Source organism: Henckelia pumila, chromosome 4 (assembly GCF_033568475.1).
Source record: "Henckelia pumila isolate YLH828 chromosome 4, ASM3356847v2, whole genome shotgun sequence".
Lineage (NCBI taxonomy): Eukaryota > Viridiplantae > Streptophyta > Magnoliopsida > Lamiales > Gesneriaceae > Henckelia > Henckelia pumila.
The window spans coordinates 327,519-346,583 of NC_133123.1; the positions used below are offsets into that span (position 1 = coordinate 327,519).

Below are 19,065 nucleotides of genomic sequence, written 5' to 3' on the forward strand. Positions count from 1 at the left end.
TTTACATAGAAAAAAAAGGTCTATGTTTGTAAATGGTTGTTAGAATGAAAACAGCATCACTTCTTGATTTCTCAACTGCCAGTCTTTGTCCAACCTCCGTGATTGGATGCTTGGTAATTGGTATCTTGTATATATACTCTTTCTGCCTATGTATGAAAATAAAGTCTACAGGGGGAAAAACATCATAAATTTGTGTTCGTGCTTGATTTCAAAACGAAAAAAACATGCCGTAGTTTCTGTCGCGTAACATATTGTAATGTTATTTTTTTGCATAAACTTTAATATGTTATAAGAAATATCAAATGGGGAATTTGGATGAGGAGGTGCGTCCCACCTAATTCTTCCTCGAATCAAAACATATTTGGCTTTTCCAATTCGAACCGCATTCAAGTGGGTCCTTTTATTGTACAGATGTCATTGGCTTGGAAGCTCCACATGCAGAGTGCTGGGGAACTGATTCTTCCATGCACCAAGTGTGAGTCTTGTATATGTATACTTAACGTGATATCGAACAATTTAACATTCCACACTGTCCAAAATCCAAGGACTTTAGCATATTACTCTAGTTTGTTTAGACGGGCGAATCTCGTGACAACACTAATATAATCAAATATTTCATAACTTATGTGGCTGCCAAAAAAAGGAAAGAAAAAAAGTGCCAAGAAGTTGCCAGTAGATGACCTTTTCGACAATAATTAAGTTGATTAAACAGACGGTAAATATTGGTCTTAACTCTTACAGATGGATGGCAACTATATGCAAAATATTCAAGATTTGGATAGACATATGCCCTTGTGTTTTGTTGTCTCAATTTTGAGAGACAGGTGTTGATAAAAACTTGAATCAAGTGATTCGTGAACGTACTATCCAACTCTTTGAGTAAGAGAAACTTCTTCAATATCATTAGTTTCCTTTTTCTGCTTCATCTTCATCTCCTCAAGATAATGGTGGTACATATAGGACACAAAACCCCATATTGCCAATATCATCGATATGGCCTTCAATCCAGTGAGTTTATCCTGCAGAAAAATCACGGCCAATATAGGGGCTATCGGCAGCCCAAGAATGCTGATGACATTGGAAAACAACGATGAGATCTTAAAAATCAGGCCGACACATCCTACAAGAAACATCTGCCAAGAAACGGCTGTCCAAAACAAGTTCATCACATAAGAAACCTTTCCGGATTCAAATCCGTCCATTTCTCTGCTTAGTGTATTCCACTCCCCACTCGCAAAAAGCCCGATTATGACCACGAATGTCGCGACCACGCATTGGTAGATTGACATATCAACGACTGCATCAATGGTTTCTTTCTTGATCACCTTCTGGAATGCGAGCTGCATGAGGGACAGCATTAGCCCGTATCCAGCTGACGCACCGAGGGTGCATAAAAACCCGATTATGTACTTCTTTTTCGATGTTTTATTCGAGTCTCCAGGGTCCGATTGGAACACCAGCAGCACGGAGGATATGGTTAGAATAACTAATGAGTTGACTATGTATGGGGTGAACTTTTGTTTGTTCAAGAAAAAAGAGAAGATGGCATTGAATCCTAACTGGCTTGCACAAATCAAAGTGTAAGTAGTGACAGGCAAATATTGGAGCCCAATCGTGTACAACATGGCATCTCCTGCTAAAAATATGCCAAGGCAGAGGTACACTGAGGCAAGAATCAAGGGGGAAGCTGGCTTTCTTGTTGCAGTTCCCGAGTCGTTTTTGTCGGTTTTCATGAACCACTGGAAAGGGAAGAGGATCGGGAATCCTACAACTTGTACCAATGTACCCATCCACTTGCTGTTTCCTCCTTTGGTGAAGTAGACCCGGCCCAATAGCACACCCAAATTCTGACCCGCCAAGACGAAGAACGAGTATATGGCCATTTGAACCCACCATTTGTACTGTTTAAGAAATGGGAATCTGGAAGTTTGGTTGTTGGTCTCCGCAGTTCTTGCTGAATTCGAACTTTCCCCTCCATCTTTTGAACCTAGTACCGAACACATCAGCAAATCATACATAAGAACTTTATAATCAGGAAAAAAGAGATCATCGCCACAGGAAAACATTAAATTATGATATATTCATGTCACAGAGGATGGACTGTGGAGATATTAATTCAAGAAACAGTTCAAAAGAAGGAAGCAAAATATATATATTCGTCACATAACTAAAGAAAAAGCATATCTCACCATTATTGATGTCTGATTGCAGCTCTTGAGCTGTAATTCCCATGTCCAGTCCAAGAAATATGAGGAAATGATGATTAATTGAAGGTACTAAGAGTTGACAGACAATGCATACTGGTAGGTGGCCTTTGGTTAAGCTTTTATAACGGCATTAACTTCATATTCAGTCAAATATATATATTTCTTTTTGAGTAAGAGTCAAATATATATAACTTTGGAGTTTAGGTAAAATTAGAACATAATGGCAATTGCGTTTCAGAATTGTTCTCTTTCTTGTTGAAGATTTCAAGCTAAGGTGTATGCCCTATCGATCGATCAATCAATCAAATCGACGCATTAATTAACAGTTCGGATTCTTTGTGGTGCTAAATAAATATTATATTGTTTGGGCAAATTAGATATATATATATATATATAAGTAAGCAGTCAAAAGACTCAAAACCATTGCCCCCACATGACTTGGACGTGGATTTTGTCTCCACGCGATGTGAATTTAATGTCTCGTTCGATGACTCGATATCTTAGACTTTAACAATCCCATACGATTAGTACAATTTGTTTTTCAAATTATAATTAAACCTCTTCTATTATTAATAGTTACCTAGCTAGTTGATAAAATGATCATGACTTGGTAGTGTGACTAATGAGCACAACCCATTAATCCTACTACCTTGATCGTACGATTAATCGCTAATTATTTATCACAAGTGTCAAATATGAATATGGTGGCCGCTTTTAGAGTTGAAAGAGCTCAAGCATATTAGAATAGTTAGAGGTTTCAAAATGTCAGCAATTTGGCAAACTTTTGAATGAAGACCAAAAGTGATTGCGATGGGATCCCTCATCTGAAATTAAATGTTATATCCTGACAAAGTTTTAAATCTATTGAAAACTGTGCCAATATATCCTTTTCTTGGGGCGGGTTCATGTGAAAATCTCACGTAAATACAAACAAATGTGATGTTCGTCACTGTTTTTTTTTTTAATTTTAATTTTAGATGTTTATGTGAATATTTTGTGTAAAATATCGAAAATGTTGGCCTAGATGTAAGGTAAGCAAAGCCCACGAGGATGTTAATATATAATATATTATGTGGACGAATCAATTAAGTCGTTCATTTCAGGGTCAACCTTCCAAGTTCCAACTTTCAAGGGAATTGGTTGTCTTCGACTAATGATGATGATTACAATATTATTATATTATAGTAATATAAATACAACTGCAGTGGAGAAAAATGACTACTTAGTTTTCAACCATCCTGACTTTTTTCACGATAATCAATTACCGTAATATAACCAATAAACGAAAAAAGTATATTATTATAATATATACATATACATATATATCGAATAATAAATAAATAACAACATCTCCAAGGGTTGTCCAAGTTGATGGAGTAGGTGAACTCTGGCCAATAGTTCAATTTCCTTGCCAATACTTTCTTAGACTAGCCTGTGACACTGAATTTGCTCAGTGTGGTTTACCTGACTAGCGTAGTTTGCAGGCTATTGCGTTAGTCTGGGTTTGCTCAGTGTGGTTTACGTGACTAACGTAGTTTGCAGACTATTGCGTTAATCCGAAGGTTTACCCAGAGCACATCAAAAGGTAGCGACTGCGGGTTTCCACGTCACAAAAAAATAATAATAACAACATAACACGAGGTGATATAATATTCACTAATCCTTGGTTAAGTATGTGAGTCTCATATTTAATAGATGATTAAAGTAGAAAAAACCACCTCGTGAAAAATTCACTTGATGAATCATAGTATTTCTTGTAAAACGACATCCAAGTAGCTATACCATGAATAGATCCCGGGCATGTTTCGCTCAAATGGTTAAAAAAAACACATGTTCGGTGTAAAATATTGTTTTTTTAAGTCGAGAATCATATATATGTTATAATTGATTTTTTTTAAAAATTAAATCTTACAGTTGGAATTAGATGGGAAATGATGAAGTAATTTTACAACACACCTTAAAAAAAACTTTTATTTTATTTTATTTTTTAAAAAAAATTAACAAAAATTGCTTAAATATATCTCAGATACATATGTATGATGTATCTCTTTTTCTCTGATAATATTAAAAAATTATTCGAATTATGCTAATCATATATATATGTACGCATAAAATATATGTCAATCAGCTAGTTAACGAAAAATGAGAGAAGTCATGAATCATGATCCCCAAATATACATACTTAAAATAGAATAATTGAAGAAGTATATACACACAAGTCTAGGCCAGGGCAAATCAAATGTATCCAGTTACGTTCACATTCTACAGGAAGTGAATGAATACAGATTCTTGCAATTGTTTGGGCTTCCACTGTCAATCACAAAACCATAATTGTCTCAACATTTTATTCAAGAGGCCCATAGAATATGTGTGTGTGTGTATGTGTGTGTAGGTATGTATGATAGTATGTCTCAACTATGAATTATTTATTTAATTTTTTTAAAAGATGAATTATTTAGTTAAGAATAAACAAATACATAAATATATTACACGTGCCCATATCTAAATGATTATCGTGGCATTCTTAAGAATCATTCAATAATCATTTAATTAACATCCAGTCTAGTTTCTCGGAACTTACATAAATGTAACCATTAAATTAATTAATTAGAGGAGGCAATTTTTTTTTGTTTTTTGTTTTAAAAAAACATGTATATTTTAAGTGATAGTCATGATGATATATTTATTTTTTCTATATAAGAAGGAATAAAAAAATAAAATGTAACCGAATTCAATGGTACTTTTGCCATTAATCATACAAAATATAAGTCTGACTGTTTTCCATAATTTTTTTTTACCAAACCAAACTTAACAAATATATAGTATACACTTAATTATTTTATATACATGCAAGATATGAATTGTGCATACTCAAAATATTTATTTATATATATGAAATTTGAAAATTGTAAAAATTTAGCAATTCATGTCTGTTGTGCGTATGCACCGATTAACGAAATAGATGCAGAAAGAATTAATTATTGATTATTAAACAACAAACTCCATGTATATATATATCATATACTTTGGAATTCAATTAATTACGTTGCATCTTATACATGCTTATGCATGTAAAAAATATGACCCCGCGAGATTAAAAGATCAATATTTAATTTTATTTTGAAATGATAATCAACATCAATATAGTTAATTTGTACAAAATTAATTATTATATTATACATATATTTTAAATTATTAAACAAATTAGATGATAATTCAAATATTTCCAAAAACAAATCTTGTAAAATAACCGCGGCTGTTTCAGAGACTATACTTCCTCTTTAGCATAACTTGAAAGAAGCTAAAACTCATAAATAACATGAATTCAATCAAGATACATATATGCGCTGGATGCTGTACGTGCTATATACAACAGAAGCATAGATAAGCCAAGCGCGAATCGGATCGGAGATACATATATATAGTCAGGAAACTAATTAATTAAAGAAAAACATATATAGTTAATTTATAATTATAAATAAAGCAACGTAATTAACGTCGTGGATGGCATGAAGCTGAGAGTGCAGTAGTACGTACGTAATAGTACTTGTCAGAATTCTTGTTTGGGAAAGGTGGGAGGAATTATATCTTGCAACAATCCATGCCCAGAATTAACATGCAAATCATGATGTATTTGCTGCTGCTCCTGATGCTGATCATACACAAGGACGTTTCCGCCGCCAAAATTGCTCATGTAAACTTGGTAAGGCATTTGAAGTAACACTTGTTGTTGTTCTTGCAAGAATGGCGGCGGACTTATGAGCATTGAGCCAGCTGGGGAAAACATTCCGGCGGCCACGTTCCCTCGGAGGGTGGCGGGGACGTGGTGGTTGTGTTGCCCTTCGTACGTTGTCACCACCGTTGAAGGGTCTTGGAAGGATCTCTCCACGCGTTTCTTCACCGGACATTTCGGGGTCGTGCATCTATAATAGCTTCTGATAATTCAATGGTTATTATTATTATTATTATTATTATTTTAAACTAAACGATATGACGAACAACTATATATCGTTAGCACTCATGTGAACATTTGTTGACGTGTTACTCACCTTGGATAAGGACTGTTCTTGACGGCTTTTTGTCCGTATTTTCTCCATCTGTATCCATCTTCCAATTGATCGATCTCACTCTTGGTCACGAAAGCAAATCGAGGCTCCCTCTGCTTCTTCTCTCCTTTCTTCTTTGATTTGTTATCCCTTAATTTTATGGATCAAATAATTTCACATCATTAAGCTTGTATATATGTAGTATATATATATCACAGTCAAGAAATTAATTAATTAAATGAACTAATATATATAGTTACTAGCTAATTACTCTTTCTTGGAGCTCATCATGTCTTCTCCATCTTCGGCAGTTTCTTTGATTGCTTGAGTATCAAGTTTTTGACTCTTGTTGGAATCTAGTTCCTCGCCTGGCGCCGCCGCCTCGGTGGAGGAGGCGGAAATCGACGAATTGGGTGTGACCGGGGTTTCGCCGCCTCCCAAGTACCCTTGATTATTAATATTATCCACTCCCGGCGCTCTCAGCTCTTCTTTCGCGGAAGAAGACAGCGGCGACGACATGCCAAAGAAGGCGGCGGCAGAAAGCGAGTGGTTGTGATCGGAAGATCCATGCAGAAAGCCGGTGAAACTAGTTAAATACAAAGAAGAATCGAGCATATCTGTCTGATGATGAACCGATGGATCTGCCGGAAATGAATTAGAAGCTTTGGTGGCTCCGCCGCGGTTACGGCGGAGATCATCGTGATATGTTTGGTGATAGTAAAATCCATCTCTTAATTGATCTTCAGACATGAAAAATTTTGCTGAGAGGAGGAAATGATCATGAGAGGTGGTTAATTTTGACAGCTTCATGAATTCTTGCACTGTCTTTATTTATGCTTTGACGATAATAAGATTTTTATTCAGGTCACTAGTAATAATTATTCCACTAATCCTATCTACATTAAAATATCATTAATTATAAATTTTCATTTCTTTTTTTTTATTTACATTTTTTATTTTCGTTTCGATTAACATTCAGTATATCAGTATCATTAATATCCTTACGATTGTGTTGGGGTGAAAAGATTTCATGATCGAAGTTCACTTAATAATGACATTAATTATTTCAAAAAACCATAAACTATGAACGCAACCTAGCTAAAATATTTGATCATGATCAATCTCAACTTCTTCGATAAAAACCCATGGACGCAAAATATGAGAGAAAATCTTCTGTTCTAAATGGGTGTAATATTATTGTTTGTTATAGTATCAATCAGTTCTTGACATGTGTTTTTTATCTCATTACATTAAAACTCAATTTTTTTTTCTTCATCACAAATAGAAAGAAATGATTGGTGTAACAATCTGCAAAATATAACATGTGATGTCTCATTCATATTGATTTTAACTATTTTAATTATTCTAATGTACATAAGTAAAAATTAATGAGCACTTATGTATGTTTAATTTGCAACTGTGACTGATAGATATGGTACAATAATAATTAATAGGTGGATTTAAAAATGAGGCACAAGTCAACAAAGAATAGTTTGTGCAATAACACGTGGAAGGTTTTTGTTAGATCATATTGGTGTATTACATCTCCCATGATTTCATCATGATTCTCACATATAACTTAGTTTCTACCCTTTCTGAATTTCAGATAACACAACAATAAATATATATTAATATAGTAAATAATTTTATTTATTCATCCCAATTTTAAATTATGAAAAAACATCTTTATCATAATTCATAATGGTGAAATAGTTTCGTGTTTATTCGATCGGTACTGAAATTCATCGATCATTCTTTCTTTTCTTTTCATTTTTTTAACCCAAAAAAGAACGTGAATTTTTCGACTTATTTCGTAAAAAAATAAATAAATTTTCTCGACTTACGCAATCTTTGACTATTGTAATTAATATGTATGCAGACAAACATGCAGCTAAAGTTCGGCAAGGTCTTTGGTCAAACATTAAAGCTATGGACTAAAGGGTGACCGAGACGATAAATTTTTAAATAAATATTTATGTATATATATATATATATTGTTATATAAATTAAATTAGTATTTGTAACTTCAAAATATAATTGATTATGAATGTTTTTTATTACAAATTTATAAAAAAATAATTTATAATCACTTATTTTTAGAAGTTGCAAATACTACGTAACCATAAATTTATACTTTAACTTAAATCAGTGCATTATATGGCATTGGCATTCTTTTTGTAATCGCATTTTTGCCTGCAGGTTCATTACTGTAAATGTCGTTAATTAATGTTTGCTTAGTGATTTCTTTGGAAATTTTTAAATTGAGATCATCTGTTGATAACGGGATCTATGCTTAGTCTAATTTAGAGCAGACAAGATTTTTCTGGTAAACGAAAAGTCTAAAATAAAATAAGAATATAAAATGTATATTTTTAAAGTTCTGATTAGCCATTAATAACTTTTAATTAAATTAATTCAGTCCTTTATCCTTCTAACGAGTGGACAACAATAATTAATCAGCTGTCACTTCATGATACGGTGACGGTCTGGACTTTCTTTCTTCGATCTATTAATTAAATAGTAATTAGGCATCAATCTTATCACCAACCAGCATCTGATTCTTGCAATGATTTTAATTTACCCGTAAATCCATAAAATTTAATCATGTGTCAATTGATCAAAAATAATTTCAATTAATCATAAACACGAATGCACGATATATTAAATTTATTTATAAACTAACTACGTACGTGCATACAATTAATTATAACCTTAATGCACGTTTCTTTTATTATTTATAGAGTAAAATCAATCGAATTAATCAGATGTTTGAATCTAATATATTATTGTACAATATCGACTATCGTCACCGTATTCCTGAAAATGTATTTTTGTACTAAAGTACTTACTATTTTCGAAAAGAATATTACCTCAAAATCGAAAAGAAATGAAGATTTAGTAGCCATATTATAATGTACGTGTGAAAAGATTGATGATCATATCGTCTTAATTGCAATTAATTAAGAGAGAAAATTGTGGAATGATTGGTGGTTTACGAAGATTTGGGAGATCGCTAGAGAAATAATAATATTTTGTTATGGGAAAATATATAATTAAAAAATAGCACGAAATAATTGACTTTAAGTTGGCGCCAATTATACGTGACAGTATATGCATGTACTGCTAAATGGAAGTCATTATCAACTCAGAAGAGGGCAGGTTTGTTAGGTGTGTAGACTAAAAAAATCACTTTCATTTCATATATATGTTAATTACATAGTTTTTTTTTGATTTTATATTCAAACCATAAATACTTTATGATCAGGAGGATTTATATTTATATTTTTTAAAAATAATGAGCTGCGTTAATTCCATAAATATACCTTTTGCAGCATTTCATGGGCAAAACCTGAATAAAATCTTGTCTAAAGTATGATTAATGGACAAAAGGTGCTTTATTATTAGACTTATAAGATTTAATAACTTTGGGTAAACTAAAGAAGATTAATTAGTCAGCTCAAGACTTAGTCAAATATACATCAACTTGCAGCCCATAACAATTTATTATAGTGAAACCTGTCACCATACTCCAACACGGCAACTCCACTTTTCGTGTCCATACTTCCAATTGGATCATTATGTCAAAATTATTTAATTTCTCAAATTAATTGAGAGCAGCTTGTTTTCATAACGTTTTTGGAGATTTATTATAATTGGATCTTAAATATAAAATCTAGTTTCAAATTTAACGATAATGTGGGGATATAAGTTTAGAACAATATAATCTATACTACACATGAACAAAAACTTCAATATATATGTTAGGTAATTAAGTTTTACTAATCGAGTTTAGTCTCAAGTAATATCCTTTCCCATTTCTAAAGTTCCGTGCATAACACGTTCGAATTATTAATTATTATATCAAACATCGCACCCTGATTTCAAGTTATTATGTTGAAATAAATGAATAAGAGACGCTTTATGTTATATTTGTATGTCAATATTGTGTGCAAGTGTAAAATTTCAATACAAATATAATTTTATATATAGTATTATATAATTATGTTGGAATGGTGGGACAACTTTTTCCATCATTGTCATGTAGTTCTTGCAACTTAGAACTCCTTCCAAAGTATTGGCCGCTTGCAGAGCATCTACACTAATATCTTAAATTTAATTAAGTTTTATTTTTCTTGCAATTAAAAACTCATTTCAAAGTGCCGATGATTTATAGTTTATCTGACACTAATATCTCAATTTTATTATAAAAAAAAAACTCAAATTTTAGACCTAATTATAACAACCCTCGACTAAAAAAACTCATCCCGAAGTCAATGGTCCCAATGATTTATGTGACATCCACTCCACTTCGGATACTTGGAATTAGTCAATGCTGCCATATTTATTCCATTATTATACATTAACATAGAAAAAAAAATGGACAAATGTGCATAGGATCTCTTTCAACTTTTGATTTGAAGCGCCGAAGCTAGGCTTCAAATGTGAAAGGTCTTTGTTGGATTATTGACCTTAGGTGTTCTCCGTATTGACTAAATACTCTCTACTTTATAAGGTTAAAAAAAATTCTACTTCTATTTTATATTATGATTATTGGATGTTAATCAACCAAAAATAACATTTAATATATTCATCATCTCACCCATGACATCTAAATTCTAAACAACTCCATTTTAAAACTTTCTCGATATTGCATAATCTATTTCAAGTCCCAACAAAAATTTTGCAACCTATATTACTCCTTGTTTTGATACACTCAATAATGTTCCACTCTTTGTATGATATCACTTCGCACAATGTCATATCCATTCTATTTAGTTAAAAGAAAATGTTATACGTATAATAAAATTAGTTATACACATTATCTCTAAAATTACAAAACTATCTCAAATATATTTTTAAAATATTTGTTTCAACTAAAATTCTCTTATTAAAAGTGTGTAACTTTCATTGTACATATAACATTTCTACAATTAAAATTACAATATAAATTGATCCAAAAAATGCTACGATAATTACTAAGTTTATTCAGCAAATGGCTGTCACAAATTTTAAATAATAAATAGTCTAATGTATTTTTAGAATAAATTATATTTTTTCCTTTTGAAATATAAAGATTTAACATCAATTTGATGATGACTAATCCTAGCATGAACATCAAATATCAAGAAAAAAAGTATGTAATGTTGCGTTTGTTCAGCAGTCAAGTTCATTGAAAGACCACCCATCACTTCATCAAATGGTGGGTTTAGTTGAGTTATTAACTATATTATCATAATTAATGTGCAACAAATAAAGAGAGCGAATAATAATTGTTGGGATCACGAATTACGTCTACCACTAGAGCAATTTGAAATATCATGTCTAAACTATATGGTTTTAAAATTGCGTGTTATATTATCTTATTAGATATCAACCTTTTAAAATAACTAATTTGATTATTTTAATATATAAACAAAAATATTTATATTTCAATAAATTAATTTATTATTTATATATTTTTAAATCATTTATGACCATCATTTTATCATTTATTATTTATGATTATTTATCATTTATAACCATCCTTTTTACATTTATTTTTTTCAATGAAAAATAATTAAAATATTAATTTATCTTTGAATTTAAAATAAATTATTTATGCACACGAATTTTCGCATATGTAATTTACAAGTTATCATAAAATATAACATTTTAAAACCACGAACTATTTCATCTTATTGTTACCGTTACAGTTAAAATGCCATGTTTGCTTCCTAATGATGCATTTGAGGAGATAGATTTGAAATCCATGAATTTCGATTATAGTTTTAAAACAATAGATCAATATGGTGATCGAAACATAATGTCTAAACTACTATATAATTTTTTTAAAAAAAGATTAAATTGCATCATCGTCACAAATTATAATTTTTTTTTGTGATAAAACGGCTACCTTACAATAATAATATTTATAAATAAAACATGATTGTACAAATAAGTAACATATACTCTGAAACGCTAGTTTATATACAAGGAGAATGAATCTTTCTGGTGCACAACGAGAACGGGTTCATCAGTAAAATTTACTGCAGCGCCTTCTGAAGACGAGAATCCGTTCGATTTGCATGAAAAGTAGAACACCACAAGACTCCATTCCAATTTCCAATTTTGATAATCGATTCTTGGGATCCACAAAAAATGATTTTATGACCACGTTTAATATGTATTTAATTATGTATCATACTGAAGTTCAATTTTGTTTAATTTAAATTGTTATGTAAGGATAACATATTTTACAAAATAAATGGTCAAGATTTGTTAATACATCTCCTTTAGTGAAGGATAACTGCGTATAGCATCCTTGTACTATCTTATCACAGGAGTTGACAAAGGACATCTGTCCTAAATCACATCTCATAAGCTACTCGTCCTTTTGTTTTACGCTTATTTAAGCTAAACTTGAAGAGCCATCAATTTCATTGTCAATATGCAGAGGTCCATTCAGTGTGCCTTTCATATATTTTTCGAGTCCACTAATTAGAATTGATGAATAATAAGAAAATAAAATGATGCCAGAAGATTTATATTGTTTCTTGAATTTCTCAATTTCTCCAGATTAAGGCCGACGCAACAAAATTAGCAGAGCCCCAATCTGAAAATATATTCGAATTTTCTAATGTGATTTATTTCTCAAAACAAAAGTATAGACAAATACAAAAAACTTCTCACCCACTGGATGAGTCCTGACACTTGATAATCGCTGGAGATCCGGATACGTATGGTTCTTCAAACACGGTAATAACATCAACAGTCTAGCTCAAAGGATGAACTTAACGAGTTCAAGCCCTCCCCAACTTGTATCCACCTTTCGAAAACGAAATCTTCATCGATAAAGGTACACGCCCAAAAACGAATGAACCAATTTTTTTAATACCAAGACAAGTTCCCAATCACGTACCAAAAATTTCCTCGACTCAGCGGTGTCAAATGAAACCACAATTGGGTGGAAGCTCAATTCTAGGATTTGGTCTTGCCATTAGTATGGTGGATCCTAAAAGACAATTGTTGCTCTTTACTGAGGAGGGAAAACCATTTCCTTATAAAATCAGTAGGAATGGACTCTTGACTCAAAATTGATTGAGATCCAATGGCAAATAGTTCTTCAAATGAAACAGGTACAAGGCCAAGCAAAGCAGTTACAGCAGCAAACTGAACCGGAACACTTAGATTTCTTGAAGTGCTTTGACAGAAAAATGTAAATAGGCAATCTCTTAGTTTCTTAATTCCAGCATCCTCATATCCATTAGAGTCGACTCCAAGCCTGCGTCAGAGATAATAATCAGGTTTGAAGTATTGGATTGTGTGAGAATCTGTGCGCGCGCACGTTTGTACAAGTTGCAAGTGACAAGATATACCTTCCCAGTCGATTCAGAAGGACGATAGTTGCAGCACAGAAACTCTCCATGGCACATGATTCCAAAATCTCAAGAAGACCACCTATAATGTTGTCAAATGTCCATTCCCATCTCTGCATATATAATGACATACATTAACAAGATATAGTGTGCCATTGCAAAGCAGAAAGAAAACAACGAGAAAACTAGAATAAAAGATCCACCCGAGGAAAAATGTATTTTCCTTCAAGATTGGAATAGGAGAAAACCATATTCACAACAAAACAAGTGAGAGGATGATGTCCTTACCATGAAATGAGCTACAATCTCAACCAATGAAAGAATATCGACAAAGTTGCACAAGTTTTCATTGGAGATGGCAGTCAAGGATACTGTCTGCCTCGAACCTAAAATTTCTTTAGCTACCTCCTTGTTTGATAACACCATAGGAACAAACGAATTCATTAATTCAAGTGAATCCTGTGGCAAAGAACAGGATTTACTATACTTCTGAAGATTCTCCAACAGGAGTGATGCGAGAACTTCCATGGAAACCACACCCTCTGAGAACAGGCAGTTAGCACAACATGACCAAGTTTTAGTAGGCATTTCAACCACGGATGAAAAACTGGAAGCATAATCAGAAGATGAAGCCAGCTTCTCAAGAACCATAACTAGAGATTTTACAACAGTCATTGCTAAGGAGTACGGCTGAAGGGTAATGTATTGAGAGCCGCAAAAATGAGCAAAAGAATGAAGAATAGCCAGCACCACTGCAGGGTCATATTTAGGCATTGCAAATAGATCACATGATGTCTCACAAACAAAACCAATATGGCCCACTGCCAAGCATAATGACGCTAACAGACAACCTCCAGCAACCAACTGGTAAACCAAGGCCACCTGCTCGGACAGTATCACAGTACTACCGATTACATTTACAACAAGTTTTATTTTGGAAATACCAGTAACTGGTGCCTCAGAAGATAAGTCACCACACACTAATACTTTTCTCTGCAGAAGGAAATCTTCAATGAGTGCAAGCAAATCAAACAGATCACATGACTCCATAAATATCCCTCTCACAACCAGATCAGAAAGTGCTGCACGGAAGGAAAAGAATCCTCAACTTAAAGTTAAAAGGTGAAAATTCACAACAAACTGAAGATGATAGCAGCTCAATATTTGTCATTCATACCTGAGCAAATATGCAGGGTGGCAGAATCAAGAGACTCTACTAAATCACATTTAAAGAAATTTGCCTTGTTTGTCATTTCGATCTCCGATATTCCAAGCATTATTATAGAGAATAATACAGAGACCTTCTCCCTGGAAAAAAAATCCAAAGAAAGAAAAAAATAATTAGCTTCGATCTGAGTTTCTGAATATAAAGATTAAATAAAAGAATGAAGTGTCATTTCGGTTGTGTGGCAAGCACGACATAAGGAATGACCAAAGGGTAGACAAGGCGTAGAACCCTATTGATCCATCTTCTAAGAACTTAACACATTGTTTCCTAAATACCTATGTATATGTCAAGAGACCACATAGCCAATTAGCAGATCTGATCATTAGAAAAAAAAATTAAATGCTAGCATACTATCAATTGATTCAATTCCAACCGTGCTACATGACCAAGTGGAACAGGAACCAACCAAAAATTCACTCACTTTGATGAAAGATCTTCAGCTTTTTCAAGAGAAAGCAGAATTCTTTGAAGAAAAACATCTGCCGGGTGAAGAGGTGTGCATTGAGGCTTACACCTGCTGATGGCCTGGAGGATCCTTGAGATGCTACTACTATCTTTGTTTTCTAAAGAAAAAACAAAACAATTTGGAATAGCACCTGGGATTGAAGCAATACTGCTTACACAGGATAAGTGTGTTTTCTCATTTTTAGATCCATTTACATTTGGTGTCGGCAACTTTCCTCCTAGAACCTGGTCATGGTAACAACAAGCATCACTCGCATGCTCCACACCTAGATTCTCTGAATGCATGCAATTCTTCTCCATATGAAAGGTATTAAAGACAGAAGTTGGTGCCAGGTTATCCTTAACTGGCATGCCTGCGTCATCTGGGTCAATTGCCTCATCCCCTAGAAATGTAATCTCAGGCAGAGTAGGAGATATAGGCGTAGCAACAGCTATGCAATAAGATCTTTCATCAGCTGGATTGTCCAGTTCAAGCAACTTCATGTAATCATGAATTGGTGTTTCATCAAACTCTAGATGAGAACACTTGGTGCTTTCCGAATGATAACCAATTCCATCTTTCAGACACTGATCACATTTTCTAACATTCAAGCCGGGTAAAGAAGCTTTCCTGCCAGCATTGGAGTTGTTAATATCTGAATTAAGTATGCCTTTTTTCTGATTGGAATTCTGCAAAGAATGGATGATTTTAGTTCCCCCGCAAGAGGTCTTTCTCCTCTTAGTCGGTCTAGCTAGCTCTGAGCAAAAGTTCTCGGGATGATTCTGCAGGGCAGAATCATCTTTGTGATCACTAAGTATGTCATGCAATACAGATAGCTGCTTGGACATCTGTTCATGCAGCTTCTGACCGTCAGAATACAATTTGTCCATGGACTCCACAGCACCGAGAATCTTCCTCTTGTCCCAGTGCCTAATTTTGCCGTTGTCAGCATTACCCTTAATAGGACTTCTTGTGCTTTTCTCAGCATTTGCTGCCACCTTCTCCCCGTATCTTACTGTTCCCTCACAAGACAATTTGGACAAAGACCCTTTGAGATTTGATACATCTCCTCCTGGTTTAGCTGATGTTGTGACAGAAAAAGCACCTTTTTCCTGTGAGCCCATCAATGGCAGATAAGAAAAAGATGGCGTACCGGAATTTAAGGCAGAACTCTTTGACATTTTTCGGTAGCAACCCCTATACAGAGGATTCAATCTAGAATCAATACCTGATACAAGTTGCTTGAGATACCCATCTGTGTAAAATTTCTCTTTTGTGAAGGTCTCATTGTCTGCCTGCGAGAAGTAGCAATTCAAGACAATTGTAGAATGTTATATTAGATTGACAATTCTGCTAATATGGACCAGGACACGAGTACTCAACAGGTCATCAAGTCTTACAAGCATGTATATTACTTAAACAAGAATAATATCTGTAGTTTAACACTAAATCTTATATGGTAGTCCATATCCTTAATGTACAGTTTCGACACTGAGCAGCAATGTAGGTTTCAACAATATCAGTTTGTGAAATGCAATTGAAGGACCTAAAGTTAATAGATATAGCACTGCACATAAAATAAGTTCATTTGACATATATATACCAGTTTAAATAGAAATGAGTAGAGGAAACAAACCTTTTCCAAATCATGTATAACGTCACTGCCATGCACAAAATAAAAATCAATCATATCCAATCGCTGTTGGAACTGATGAAATCTCTTCTTTACGTGAAATAGTTCTTGATGCAGCAAATTGTTACGAACATCTACCTTTGTCACCTCTTTGGCATGCTTCACAAGCATCTTTTCTAGCTTCTTTTGTTTCTTATGCAGTTTCACTGTAGCTCTGTCAGAACTGTTGTTCTCTCTTATTGCTGGATTGTCAGCATGTGTCCCCCCGGATATCTGCTGCCTTTTCTGTAATTCTTCTAATCTCTGCTTACAATACTCCAGCTCTTGAGATAGGTGCTCAACATGACATTGCTCTTCCACAGCCTTCCTTTGTTGAGCTTCTGCAACTTTCTTATGTTTCACAACTTTCTTCACCTCTGAATCAGCACGTCTTTTCTCCCTGAAACTAAATTGATCTTTCTCCTTGACCATCTCTGTCCCTTGGAACATTAGGGCTTCTTTCTTCGCTGTTCTGGTACCAACATCATTTTTCAACACTGTCACTATTCTTGCATTTGAAGGGCCAATGCGAGTCTCAGCCAATTTCCTAGAGCATAAACATTCGCGCAGCTCCTCCTCTAATTTTTCAGTCCTTCTAATTTCCTCTTTCAACTTTTGATCCAGATCATCAGCCCGAGCTTTCTCAACTATGGCTTTCTTCAAATTTGTTTCTGCGAGTTTCCGTTGCTCTTCAGCTTTGAACACAGCTGAGTCTGCCATTTTCCTTTCTTTAATGATGTTCTGTTTCTCATCCTCAACTTTCTTGCTCGCCGCTTCAGATTTAGATCGCTCCAAAGACAACTTTGACTTTACCGCATCAGTTTCCAATCTTAATCTCTCGTACAAAATCTTATTCTCCTCAGCCTTTTTCCTTTCAATGTCGACAGCCTTCTGAGCTTCATTAACCTTATTTTTCCCTGCCTCCAGCTTTTTCAGAGCCTCATTGGCTTTCTTTCTTTCCACATCAAGATTCTTTTTTTCCAAGTTTGCTCGACATCTCTCTTTCTCCAGAAGCTCTCTTAGCTTATTTATCTCCATCTCAGCCACATCCAGACGTTCTTGAAGCTGTCTACCAGATTCATTGGAGGCAGCTTTACCATTCTGCTGCAGCAATTGAATCTCCTCCTTCAGGGCAGAGACTTCACTCTCTAAGTCAACCCGCATAGAATATTCTTGTTCTTTTTCATCTTTCCATCTATCAGCTTGCGCTTTAAGATTCCCCAATTCTGAAAGCAAGATAAAAGATAAATTACCAGCATGGCAGAAAACAAAAGAAAGATTAAAATTTTTCTCCTCAGAACCAGAATGAATTTGTATACTACAAGTTTTGAAAATTCGAGTATCTCATCTTCAAAGTTCAAATGTCTCGCTCTTACCCTCTTCAATTGTCAAAAAAATCAAAATCATGGAAAGTGCTGATGCTAAGGAATAAGAAAGGCCAGCTTACCTTGTTTGAGGCTTCCATTTTCTTTCTCAATGACATCATATTGTTGACTCACTAAGGACGTGCAATTACGAAACTTGTTTTTCAGCTCTTCGAGCTTAGAATACTTCGCCAAAAGCTTTGAATGCTTCTCCTTCCACTGTCAATAACAATATCAATAAAAAGGAATCGTCAATGATCCCGAATTGCGTCACCACAAACTGAAAAGGAAATGAAACAACTTACCGACGCACAGCAGGCGTTCTTCCCATCCTCCGCCATTTTTTCCGAAAAAGCACAAAATTCTTCCTCTATTTCATCATGGAAAATTGAATTTTGATGGGCGAGGCGACGCGTGAGGTTTTTCTTCTGCTACATTTTACTTGAGAGATTTGGGCGACAGGGTTTTGATTCCTTCCACCGCTGCCAACAATACCAAGGGTTTTACGCTATGGACTTGGGTCATTGTGTGATTTGTGGGCCTAATTTATGTTTAATTGGATATTACTCTAATAAAAAATCAAATGGCCCCATTTTTCTAGCCCTTTTTAAATTTTATTTATATATAAATTTTTTGAAAATGTATGTTTATATTTATATTTCTGTACACATATAAAATCTCCATTTATTAAAATCTTTTCATACATTTTATCCAACAAAATAATAACAAAATTTCATCATATAATTTA

The 19,065-nt window shown here is 33.8% G+C and overlaps 3 protein-coding genes across 3 annotated transcripts; all 3 read right to left on the reverse strand.

Moving 5' to 3' along the window:
• Positions 1-677: 677 nt before the first annotated feature.
• On the reverse strand, positions 678-2,334 carry LOC140864982 (purine permease 21-like). Its single transcript, XM_073269446.1, has 2 exons — positions 2,190-2,334; positions 678-1,987 (listed from the first exon to the last, which is right to left on the reverse strand). Exons 1-2 carry the CDS (start codon positions 2,230-2,232, stop codon positions 864-866), a joined length of 1,167 nt encoding a protein of 388 aa, XP_073125547.1. The 5' UTR covers positions 2,233-2,334; the 3' UTR covers positions 678-863.
• A 3,165-nt stretch (positions 2,335-5,499) lies between these two features.
• LOC140864984 (WRKY transcription factor 28-like) lies at positions 5,500-7,077 on the reverse strand. Its single transcript, XM_073269454.1, has 3 exons — positions 6,525-7,077; positions 6,257-6,403; positions 5,500-6,142 (listed from the first exon to the last, which is right to left on the reverse strand). Exons 1-3 carry the CDS (start codon positions 7,061-7,063, stop codon positions 5,758-5,760), a joined length of 1,071 nt encoding a protein of 356 aa, XP_073125555.1. The 5' UTR covers positions 7,064-7,077; the 3' UTR covers positions 5,500-5,757.
• A 5,678-nt stretch (positions 7,078-12,755) lies between these two features.
• LOC140864184 (uncharacterized) lies at positions 12,756-18,779 on the reverse strand. The gene is made up of 8 exons (XM_073268164.1): positions 18,623-18,779; positions 18,401-18,536; positions 16,918-18,179; positions 15,258-16,576; positions 14,786-14,916; positions 13,897-14,690; positions 13,609-13,721; positions 12,756-13,514 (listed from the first exon to the last, which is right to left on the reverse strand). Exons 1-8 carry the CDS (start codon positions 18,656-18,658, stop codon positions 13,211-13,213), a joined length of 4,095 nt encoding a protein of 1,364 aa, XP_073124265.1. The 5' UTR covers positions 18,659-18,779; the 3' UTR covers positions 12,756-13,210.
• Positions 18,780-19,065: the final 286 nt, after the last annotated feature.